The sequence below is a fragment of the Pinus tabuliformis genome, chromosome 7, assembly GCF_031772625.1.
Source record: "Pinus tabuliformis cultivar Carrire ecotype Pingquan chromosome 7, CPIR1, whole genome shotgun sequence".
NCBI lineage: Eukaryota > Viridiplantae > Streptophyta > Pinopsida > Pinales > Pinaceae > Pinus > Pinus tabuliformis.
The window spans coordinates 1839444622-1839457796 of record NC_142293.1 but is presented as its reverse complement, the minus strand read 5'-3'; the positions used below and the strand labels follow the sequence as shown (position 1 = coordinate 1839457796).

At 31.1% G+C, this 13175-nt stretch overlaps 1 protein-coding gene across 1 annotated transcript in view; it reads right to left on the bottom strand.

Moving 5' to 3' along the window:
• The window catches only part of LINC1 (little nuclei1), a 63234-nt gene extending 60263 nt beyond the window's left edge, over nucleotides 1-2971 (bottom strand). Inside the window, exons 1-2 of the mRNA XM_089460566.1 lie at nucleotides 2303-2971; nucleotides 178-387 (exon numbers count right to left, since the gene is read on the bottom strand). Of these exons, the coding sequence (XP_089316692.1) occupies nucleotides 178-387; nucleotides 2303-2614 (522 nt within the window). The 5' untranslated portion in view covers nucleotides 2615-2971. The remainder of the gene's footprint in view (nucleotides 1-177; nucleotides 388-2302) is intronic.
• Nucleotides 2972-13175: the final 10204 nt, after the last annotated feature.

Genomic DNA, 13175 nt, shown 5'->3' with positions numbered 1-13175 from the left:
CCTATCAAACTTTAGGGTTTTGAAATGTAACAAATCACCATAATACCCCAACCTTTTTACCTCATCATTCTTATAACAATGCGGTTAACATGTGAACAAATTAGGGGTGTGAGTAATGATCGAACCAAATTGAGGCCCGATACAAAACCATGAGATACAGGTAAATAGGATCCTTACATCCATAACACATTGTTTCTCGACTCCTAAAGCCTTTTTCAAACTTTCTTCCCGTTTTTCAGCTTCTGATATAGCAATTAAGTGAGCAGATTGTTCTCTCTTCAAATTTTCTTTAGCTTCAGCTATGGCAACTTTCATTTGTTCATACTTAGATGCCCATTCTTTGCGCTCAATTAGAAGAAGCCCCATGTTATATTGGTAGTCATAAAGCTGCACAATTAAAAAACAATTAATAAATCATAATAAACAAATTGAAACCATGTGGGAAACACATAAAACAACAATTTCCGCAGCATAATTTCCAAAATCAATAAAAATATTTAAAGAATGTTGTAAGAGTTTTAGAGACCTCTAATTTCAGCCAGTTAAAACAAGTAACCCACACCAACACAAAGTTGAGAAGACTGTGTCCAAACCTGCCCCTAAGTTCTAAATTCTCTTAGAATATCCATTTTTACTCCAGCTAAAAATCAGTTAAATACGCAAATTGTGAAGAAACCTGCATCTTCAATTTCAAGTAAATTTTGAAGGCATCAGTAGGGAGATGCCACCTTATTTTTGAGATGAGAGTTTACTCCCAAATCACAATAGCTGCCAGAAGTCATCTTGACTCCAGGGGAATCAGTGGTTGAAAATAAACTAGCCCAAGCAAGTGGTGAACTAAAAAACCACCATTACAAAAACATTAAAGCCATCTATACATAGATATTATCTTGACATAGAAAAACTACAATAACAGTTTTTTTTAAATATTTCCATTTTAGTGTCATAGCACCTTCCCTCAGTGGTATGACATGATTACTCAACGATGTCTAACCCAAGAACATGGAAACAGTCAAAATGGTAAATTATTTGTGAGAACCAAGAAATTCTGTGTTGCAGTATTTATGTACACTGTCATGAAGCTTTAATTTACATACAACAATTTCACTTCCATTTCAGAGTTTGAAATCTAAAAACAGATCAGACAATGATATAAAAATATGGCAACTAACCCTACAGATACAACCCAACTGTTATTATTGTAAATTTGTAATATGCCTACCCAGAAGACATGGATAAATTTAAGGACGCCACCAATTTGGCATCATGGATTCTTTAGCATTGATATGCACTATCTCAGGATTTCAATTTGATTTTTCTCGGGCATTTTCTGGGGGATAAAAAAAGAAACAATGACTCCAGAATCCAGATAGACATGCTTATTACAAGGCAAACACATAGAACCCTAAACTTACAACAATAGCACTTGCTGGTTAGTACTCAGGACCTTTTACATTTGGATATCCTTAACCAAAACAAAAGACGAGGGTGACAAAAAGATTTACATAATATGGTAAATGTACAGCATAACATCGTTTTCTTGGGATTTTAACTTGTCAAAATAGTTACACACGCATCGTAAGCCTTTTATTCGAGCGAAAATAAGTCGACTCTACCACAGAGAAGGAATTCACACATAAATATGGCAAATGGGCATCAGAACATCATTTTCTTGGGATTTCAAAGTTTTCAAGATAATTCCACACGTGTCGGCGTAAGTACTCTCGTAGCTTAGCAAGCTACGATAGAACACTAGGAAATTAGAGAGATAAAAGACGCCTGCTCTGAAAGACCGGTTTTGATGCAGAAGTTCGTACAGTCGCGTTTTAATTCCCACGGACTTCACTCGAAAACGGTGTTCTAATTTTAAGGGCAGGTCAATCACAAAAAATGGTGTTTCTTGCTATGAAAGACAGGGTTAACTGCAGAGGTTGGCAGGTCGTGGGTTCAATTCTCACATGCTCTACTCGAAAAAAAAACCCTTTATTTCATTTTTACAAGAGAGTAGATACAAGTAAAGGCGTTGCTTGCTATAAAAGAGAGGGTTTATTGCAGAGGTTCACAGGTCATGGGTTTAACTCCCGCCGACTCTATTCATAACAATATTACAGTTAATTGTAAGATAAATTTCATATCCAGTTATATGTACAAATCTCAGGCATAATCAAAAAGAGGGTTTTAGAAGAAAAAAATAGCGGGGTTTTACTTTTTATAAAACGTTTTAATTTACATATCATGTTAGAATCAGTTTCAGGGCACTGCAGAGGCCAAGAGAGGATTTAATTAAAAGAGAGAGACCGACCTCGGCTTCGAGTTTGGTAACGTGCACAACCAAAGCGGCCCGATCTTTTTTCTCGAGGGATTCCTCGTCCAGAGATCCGGCCTCCTTGAAACGCCTCCAGATCTCGGGCTCGCCTCGTGTAGCCACGATTTCGCCATTATTGTCCAGCAAATTCCGCGGTGGAGCCTCCACTAAAGCCCTACCTCCACTGTTCCCGCCTGCTGTGGCCGCGGGCGTCGCGACGTGACTCGAACCTGCCATGTCTTCGGCTGGAGGAGGAGGAGGCGTCTTGGGAGACCATCCAGTCCAGCCCCTCCTCTTGGGGGTCAGCATCTTATCCTAACCAGAATAAAACCACCTGAGTACCCAAAACAACGAAAAACCCGCACGGTCACATGCAAACCCTAAGAAACCTCTCGCCTTCTCGCTTCTTGCCTGTACAGAGCTCGAGTCTCACCCAGAATCTCAGACAGTAGCTACTGCGTTGCGAGCGGAATCCGCCATTTTTTCCTCAGAGCATACAAGAATTTGACCGTCTTTTGGGTTCAGAGTTCGATCCCCAGCGCAGTGAAGTGAAATGAAATGAAATGAAAGATACCCTTGCTGTCTGTTCCTGACTTTGCATAACCCTCGAGAGCCGTGAGCTGCAAAGCTTCCTCCTTTTCCGCCTCGGCTTCTTTAAAACAGCTGACTGATTTTTTCCAGGTGGCGTGTTAGGATTGGAGGGAGCTCGTTATTTATTTATCTGTCGTTGAAGCAGACACCGTCCGTATACGTATATATGAAATGAAGGCGAAATTCATCGAAATTAAATGAAATGACAGTCTCATATAATAGGATTGCATATGGCCGTTTGGATTAAATTAGCTTATTTTTTTATTTTACACCAGATGGATTATTTTATTTATTTTTGATAACATTATCTTCTTTTGGTCGTTACGATGGAAATTCCTTAGATTGCTTTTTCTTTTGTTTTTATTATTTAGGTATAAAGGAACTGGTAGGTTTTCAAAATGACTCCTTATAAAAACTTGTTTAAACAGCTTATGTTTTTTTATTCTTTTGGTTTTGGATTAGATTTTTTTTACTATACTAAGGTCAATCTTTAATGGAAATGTTTCTTTTGTTGGAATTACTAAGCACCTAATTACATCTCAAACTTTGCAGTTTTTAAAGGTGTTTTTAAAGGCATTATTGAGTGGTATAGGTCAGATTTATAAATTTTAATGTATTGGTATTTAAATTCAAAAATTTTATTTATTAGTGAATAAGAAAATTACAGGTTGTATCATCACCATGTGAGAATGTAAAATTTATTGATAATGAAGTAAATTATTTATTTAGTACAGTGACATATAGTTTAATATTTACAATAAAAGACATAATATTTATATATATAAAAATCATCGTTGCTTAAATAGTGCATAGAAATCTTAAAAAAAAAAATACTGCAGAATTGATGAATGATCATGATTGATCATTCAGATATAAACCCATTCAGTTCAATATATGGCCAGTGAAAAAGCTGATAGAATTCCTAATCTCGGAATTCTTGAATCAACCACTCCCCCTATGTTGTTGCGCGGCCTCTTTGGAAAGAAAATCAACGACCTGATTCCTTTCCCTGTATATATGAGAGCATACAATAAAATCAAATTGTGATTTTAATGATATGACTTCATCCAGTAAACCCCTGAGTGTGTGCATGTGACAATGATATGCAGAGTTGATCCAATTAATAACAAGCTTTGAGTCCCCAAAGATCTAAATTATGTGGCAATTTTGTTCAAGAGCAAAAATAAGAAGGTATCTGAGGCAATTTAGTTCAACATAATTGTTTGTGCCTCTCCCTAATCCTAATTTGAGCTTGAAATAATACAATTCATTAATGTGTAGTACTGCCCCACCCCCACATCCAGTGTTCTGTGCCGACCCATCAAAATATGCCCAGGGGATATTGGTACAGTTAGTTTGTTTTGATATTTGGGATAGCTTATTTTTTTGGTATTTTGCCTGAGCACAACAAAGTTCTTTCTCTGTAAAGATGTTATATGTAAAAAAAAATTGAACAAAAAAGTACAAAAATTTACACAAAAATTGAAAAAAAAAATCAATTCTCAAAATGACTCGACACTAGGATTCTCTAGTCATTTTCATTGTTATTTTTCTCGATATTATTTTTTTTAAATGAAAGTAAGAAAATGATTTATAATTAGAATTATTGAGCTTTCCCTATAAACTTCTATTCATATTAATAATTTATAAGTTATTATTAACGAGATAACTTATATAATTTGGTAAGAGTTCAAACATTTTGAAAGATGTTATTACATTTTTATTGGTTGTTTTAAGCATTAAAAGGGATTTATAGATGTCATTTTGTCAAAATCACATGTTATTTGCTCTAAAAACATACGTTTGAGTCTAATTATGTTTTTACTAGGTAGACGGGTGGTTAGGCTCAAAATTATGCTTTTTGGAGCAAATAACATGTGATCTCAAAGCAATCTAATTATTAGAAATTTTTTCCCTATTTCATTAGAATTTGGTGATACAATTTTTGGCAAGATTGTGAATTTAAGTTGTTTAAAATGTGTTTTTGATTGTATAATGGATTTTACACATGAAAAAAGTCTAAGGCACACAATTTATGTAGATTACATCATTGAAACCTGAGTTTTCAAGAAATTCATGTCAAATTTCATATATATATATATATATATATATATATATAAATTGCCCAAAAAAGAACAGCAATTAGACTATTGTTGTGATCTCAACAAGATAGCATCAATAAGTCCTCTTTAAGGTCTAGTGTGACAAATACAAGTGTAGCATGCACTTACGGGGGTTCCACTCCTAGGGGATGCCTACTCTTCTAACATCATCACAATAAGTTAAATGCCTCATTGGGGACCCAAACTAGTGCCAAACTAAAAGAGAAGAGTATAAATCTTACCTCTTAACCACCTCTCAACTTACTAAATTTGAAGGATATGGGAGCTCACCTCAACTTATGGATGCAATCATTTTTTTCATAATCTTTGTAAATGCATGGAATCATTTTTTCATAATCTTTTTAAATGCATTCATTATTTCGACCAATATTTCAAAATGACACCAAAACTACAAGAATAAACAATTCTATTTTATCTTAAAAATATTTTAATAATTATATGAAAATTAGTATTTACATTAAATTAGACATTAGTAGTCTGCTTGGGGTAGCTCAATTGACAATGGTCGTGGAAATGAAGTCTCACCGAACTAAAAGTCTTGGGTTCAAATCTTGTGCTATCCCACCGATCAAGGTGAGATGTTGGACATGATGAAGATGTAGTCCTACCAAACTTACAAAAAAAAAAGACATTAGTAAAATGAAACGGATTATATATAACTAGGTAGGATGTTGTTTGCTTCATGAGAATTGGTTCCTTACAAGTTGTTGCTATATTGGTTTTTTTATTTGAGAAGTGGGTTTACTTAATTTCAAAGGCAAAAAGTTATATATTATTTGTTTATTATGTATTTTGATGGTAAAAAAACTCAATAAACTTTGAGGGAGGACATTTTTGGCATATTGTGATGAGGCTCAAGGAGTAGGAGTCTCCCTCGTGGAGTCTCAACTCTTGCTAAGCCATAAATTCCTAGTATATTTGGCTTACAATTTGTTGGATATACTCTTTGGTATTATAGTAATAGCTACTAGATTTAGTCTTGAGCTTTCATCAAATTACTCTAAAAAATTATCAATTCAATATAATTTAAAAAAAAAAAAAATCAATACATAGTTAAACATTATATTTAATAATTTACTATTCACAAAAATATAAAAACAAGCGCTGCTCTACAGCATATGTACCATTTTGTATCGCCGCTCCGTCGAATTACTGAGTTGCCTGCACGCAACAGATGTTTGTCTCAATTCAAATGTACAGATGATTGTATATAATGTATATGTTGCTTATTCAGCAGAAATGCCCTTCCCCTGAAAACCATTTATAAAAATATAATTATTTTACCTACAACAACCTTAAAATAACAAATTTCTTATACTTACGGACCCTTGTTATCTTGAAGAACAAGAAATTGTCAAATTGTCAAAGAGTATCACTATGGATGAGCATGACCCATTATCATATCATGTTAATTGGATTATAACTGTTTAAAAAAAGAATTGTAAGCATAGCTAGTTTAACACCAGGACCATCTAAATCTTGAAATAATGAATTTCATACACTTTACTAACTTGAAGAAGAAGCCGTTGTCGAAGAATATTGTTATTGATGAGAATGACCCATTGGGACCCACCCTCAAGAATCATGATGGTCCAACCTAATCGTGCTAATCACTTCACTCTTATCTTATCGAAGTTTGTGCACACATATTTTTGTAATGGTCCTTACTTTATCTAGTTTCTGCTTTTGCCATGTGGAGTTTTATGAACATTTATTTTATTATATGATATATGATAGGATAGTGTGCCAATTTAGTTTGACTTACATAATAAGGTCATATTTGGGGCTTTTGTGCTGCACACTCCTCTACTCCTCTATGGTGTGAGGAAGCATTTTCTTTTAAAAACATGTGAGAGATTTTGAATAATTATTTATTATTAGGTAATGAAATAATTAATAATTAATTATTTGGGATTATAAAGAAAAAGATTAATGAAAGTCGTTAAAGATAATGTTGTTTATTATATTTACTTAGGGTAGGTTATACTCTAATCATTTTATAGTCACAATGTTTTGATTTTTTATTTAGTTTTCAAAATTTTACAAAGATTTTATAAAGTCAATTAAAGTTTTGAAAAAAATAATTATTAAAGTGAATATTTTTAAAATAAAAATTAATTTTTGAAATTTGAATTTTTATTTTTTAGTAGCTCATATAGATGAAATGACTAATTTTATGGTGTTATAAATAGAGTTTGTCAAAAATAAAAATCCATTATATGCCACTAAGTGCTATAATAGTATATACATTAAATCTCAATATTTATGAAAAACATTATACATATCAAATCTCAATATTTATGAAAAACATTATACATATCAAATCTCAATATTTATGAAAATTTCATTTCTAAATAAGTGTGTCAAACTCGTTTGCTTTATCCTCGGACCTTATCAGGCATCTCGACTCCAAAGGAATTTATTTCCTCAATCAGATAGAGAAACATAGTCACTCAACAATCTGGGGCCAAGTGTGGCTTTCAGGAGAGGAGCTGGATCTTCTGCCCCAATGTTGGAATGATTGGAAGGCCTATACCTTAGAACTTTCCAAGTCAAATGTGAGATTGAGAGATAGACCGGATCAACTAGTATGGGCCCATGCAGAATCTGGGTCCTATTCCCCAAAATTTGGGTATAAATTCCTTATGTCAACGAAGGATGGGGGAATCCGGAATGGTGGGCCAAGCACTTGTGGAAGCTAAAATGTCCTGCCAAAGCCAGACTTTTCTTCTGGTGTATTATCAAGCAAAATGTTCCAACATGGGACATCCTTCAAGCCAAATATAAGTCAGGACCGGGGAGATGCCCGCTTTGTAAAAATGATTCTGAAACAATTAGGCATCTATTTATAGATTGTCCTGTTGTTAAAAGAGTGTGGCAGGAGGTTGGGAAGCTCATCCAGAAGAATGTAGTCTGGGAAGGGGAAATATTTTCAGATGTTTGGCATAATTGGTGGCATCTATACCCGGAGGGGAACTTGCGGAATTTACCTCCCATCATCGCATGGGGCATCTAGATAGCCAGGAATAGGAGCATTTTTTTGGATAAGGACACCCCTTTTGAGGCTATTGCAATTCAATGTACTTCTATTTACACAAATATTCCCAAACTTGTTGCTGAGAAGATTGCCAGACAAGTTAGTGAGGAACAAATTAAGGACGGTATTCCATGGGCTTACTTCGATGGGGCATCCTAGAACAACAGAATAGGAGCAGGGTTGGTTATTCATATAAACCAAAACCAGTGCCTGAAAGCCTCTGTGGGTCTAGGCACTGGTACAAATAATTTTGCTGAGTTGTCTGCTCTAAAATTGATTTTATGTTGGCTTATTCACAGGAACATCTTCACAATTCAGATCTTTGGGGACTCTATGAATGTTATTAAATGGTTCAATGGGCAAAACAGATGTCAAAACTATATCTTATTACCTTTATTAGAAGAGACACAACAGTTAAAGCATTCCTTTAATGTCCTTTCTCTCTGCCACATCTACAGGGAACACAATGATACAGCAGACAGACTTTCTAAAGAGGGTCTGCAACAAGATATGGGCTGTTGGAGAATAGTGGAGGAGGACCAAGGAGAGATCCATGTGTCGGATCAGCCTCCTTACTCATAGTCAATTTTCACTTTGGACTCTTCAAGCTCTGCAAAGCCTGATTTTGTTTACAGCTGTTATCATGATGTTTATCTTTTTGTAGCTGTTTATTATATTAACTATTCTCAGTTGTTGCTTGACTTATGTTTCTACTTCCTGTTTGGGTTGTTTTCCTCGATGAGGAGACCCGGGAAGTAGATGCATTGTTTTTACCTTTCCATGGAGATGCTCAGACTTTATGTTAAAACTATTATAAACTGTTTTGCTTGAGCTGGAGACGGGGGCTGTTTTCCTCGATACGAGGAGGTCCACGTTTTCAGAACAGTGGGCTATCTTTTTACTCATGGTTTTGGACAGGATGGGTAGTCACTTCCTGTAGAGCTCTATGATTTTCAAATCATACAACAAACTGAATGCTTCGGCATATACTATGTAACTTTTTATTTTGTTATAAAAAGTTCGATTTTTTCTTTGATTAAAAAAAAAAAAACAAACGTGTCAAACTCGTGTTTGACTTTTAATCAATGTGTAACTTTTGAAAATAATTTACAAAATTTCCTCAAGTTTTTAAAAAAAATTAACAGTCACATTTGATTTTATGAATTTTTTCGTGTGTTTATATATATATATATAAAACATACACACAAAAAAAATCATAAAATCAAATGTATATATATATACACACACACATTTGATTTTATGATATTTTTTTTGTGTGTATATATATATATAATGTGAAATTACTTTATATAGATTCACTTTTATATATAATATTAACATATATAATCTACTTAATATAAAAAAAAACATATTTTGTCACTACTTAAATAAAATATTCCTAAGTTATAATGGGAAATCTTTAACAAAATCTCTTTAAAGTCTTACTACTAGGACTCCAATACTATTGCAACAATTACAAAAAAATCCAACAAACACATTTGTGATTTTCTATCACTTCCTATATTAAATATTTTTGAAAATGCAATCTAAGTTTCTTCTAAACTCTTTCTACATTTGAGTCCCTTCCTACATTAATACAACTTCTTTAAATAGATGATCAACCTTTGCGCTGAATTATATATATATAATCGAAATTGCTTTTTATTTTCATAAATTGATTTCTAATTGGAACTAATATTATAGTCTCAATTTTACATTTATTGCTTATCTAATCTATTAATAACTTAAAGTCTCTCAATAATTATAAATATTTTTCTATTGTTTTTTCATAAAAATATAAAATGCCTAAAACTTAACTATTCCTTTACTAACAACATATTTCAAAATAATATAATGTATTGATAAGAAAAAACAATGTCCCCTCCATTATAAATCTTTATAGCTCTTTGGTATGCCCCTAAGTCAACATGCATTTTCATAATTAATTATGTGTTCATTTAATATTATATAATAGTTTTCTTTCAAACATTTTTACCTACCTTTAATAGCTAACTTGATTTTATGATATTAAATATTTTTCCTTCAAACATTTTTACCTACCTTTAACAGTTAGCTTGATTTTATGGGCAATTTGTGTAGGAGTCATATAAGGCCTTGAAATATCAAATTCTCAAGGTAAAGACTTATAAGCATTTGTAGATGCATTAGTTATTTAAGAATATAGACAACAAACAAAAGTCAATTGATGTCATTTGTTGTGTAAATTTTTGTTATAAATGATTTTAATGCAAAATAGAAATTTCATTGTTTTAACTAAACACTTACTGAATCTTAACTTTGTGAATTCAACTATAAAAATCTCCTTACTTAAAAACTTTAACAATTTTATTTGTTTTAATATTCTAAAGTAGAAACCTAAATTCAAAAGTTGAAGAAGATCTAAACTATTATAATGTCGCTTACAAATGGAACCTTGCAAATCATAAGTTTAATAAAAAAAAATTAAGATCTTTATGCATGGGCATGAGGTGAATTTGTATACTTATGTTATCAATTACTTTTTGCATAAGAGACAGGTACTAAGTGGTAACGTTGCATATTAGACTTGTTATCATTTAGTAAGATTTAATTTCTTTGTGGTACAAATAAATAATTGAAGTTAAGAAACTTTAAAAAATAATTAAATTAGTTTGGATGCTAAATATATTTATTTTATTTTAAAGAAGGAGGTTATAAATTTGACTCTCTTTAAGAAGAGGTTATAAATTTGACTCTCTTGCTCTTTAGAATTAGGTATTCATTAAAAAGGTGAATGGTTTATCCAAACTATTATTAATGAATTGTGGGGAAGTATTTTATGAATTTAAAAAAATAAACAAATAATTGAAACTAAATGTGAATTAGATCAATTAAGATTATTAGTTCATTTTTAACTATGCAAATAAGCAAGCTATAAGGCTTAGTTATGATTACTAGTTCAATTTTAAATATGCAAATAAGCAAACTATAAGACTTGGTTGTATTGAAAGGCGCTTTTTAATAGTATTAAAAGCTTTTTTATAAAACTTGTGTAAAATTTTTAATGATGTAGACTTGTGTAGAATTTATGAAAAACTTCAAATACATGGTTTTGTGATCCACACAACTAAAATCATAAGAAAAACATGTTTATATTTAAAACATTTGCTACATTTTTAATAGTCTTATAATCAGAAAATATAATATTTCTTACAAAATTACCTTACAATATATATAAATAAAGCAAGTATATAAATAAAAATAAAATAACAAAATACAATATCATTAAAACAAATTACATCCATCTTAAACATAAAGATATCAAGCACGAGAAATATTAAATTTATTGAAATATAAACATTTATTTTATATATATAAATCCTTCTTTACACACGATAAATATTAATTATCTAATTTTATAATAAACTTCCTTCGAAATATAAAAATATATTATTAAATTTTTAATAAGCTAAATCAACTCTTAAAACGTTATCTAATGAAATAATAAATTTCTGTTATTGTAAATTTCTTAAAACTATAAATTTCTATCAAATTTATAATAAACAAATAATTATTTGTTATAATATTAAATTACTTTTATATTATATATAATATAAATACTTTTAAACCATATATTTATATAATATTCATTCACTAAATTATAAATTGTATATATTACAAATGATCCACAATATCTGTAAACCAAATATTGATAAAATCAGTGTCCAACAACATTTCCAAAACACATACATTACAACCAACATCCACCTACCATATTACCGGCTTCCTTTAACGGGTCAAGCACTCCATCATCAATTATTCTTATGAAACAATAAAACTTATATTTTAAGAATACCCAAGGGTATATTCTCCAAGTAATAAAACTTATATTTTAAGAATACCCAAGGGTATATTCTCCAAGATATTATTTCGAGAAATGTATTTTATATGTTCTACGATTAAGGAGGGATTTAGTTAGAGGGTAGTGAATCCCAATACAAATATAGGATTGGGGAAGTTATAAAAATTATTAAATAGTGTTTAATTCTATTTGAAAATTAAATAGTGTATTATATATAGTTTTAATAATAGGTGTATGGTATGTAATTATTATATGTAACAAGTGTTAAGATGGTTGAGTTTCTCTAATTTAAGTTTAAAAAATTAGGTTAAGGAGAAAAAAGTGTATAAAAAATATAATTTACAATGAGTTAAATTAATATTTGTTAATATGTAAATGAAATCTTATAGTTTTGTTTTAGAAAGAAATTATTAAATTGATATGTGAAGTGGATAAATTAATTGTTTTTTTAGTTACATGACTTTGCATAAATTTTGGTGGGTAATGACCACTAGTAAGTCTATACATTTATAGTTGTATTTTTATATAAATGATGAGAAAAACATAAACCGGTCTAAATCCATAAAAAATCTGGATTTGTGCCAAAAGGGATCAAGTACAGAATTAAGATGCGTCTAAGCTAGTACTATTGCATTCCATAATAGATTTCCTCAAGCCTTTAAAAAGGTTTCATCGTGACAAATACCATAGGCGTGTAAAACACCATAAGTAGACACATCAAATGACTAACCCAAATTTATCTTAATAATAACTATTTTTTAATCTTATTTTTATTTTAACTTTATTTTAAATAATTTGAGTGAGTCAACATAACATTATATTACATAACATTTTACAACATCTATGTCATATTGGGTTGTAGAGCACCATGTAATAATGGTGAGAAGTAACTCTTGGCAAATATATTTATTTACATCATATTCCTATCCATTTGTTATGCAAAGATTTGTTTATTATAGTGATAAGTAATTAATGGTAAATATAATATTTACTTCCTTCAAAGCTTAAGTATATGATGTAGGAGCATTCAGCTTAAGAAAAACCATTGTATTTTAGTAGACATAGGGGGTCTTGTGTTTTAAGGAAGTTGGTTTCCTAAGTGTTAAAGTTAATGTAATTACTTAGGCTTTTGAGTGATTTTAATGAGAATAGGAACTAATTAAGTATTGTGAGGCATATTTGTAAATGTTCTCGAAAGTTGGAGAACATGAGAGATTTATGATAGTTGAAAGAATTGAGAATCAGTTGTAAATCCTAGATTAGAAGTTGGTTTCATGA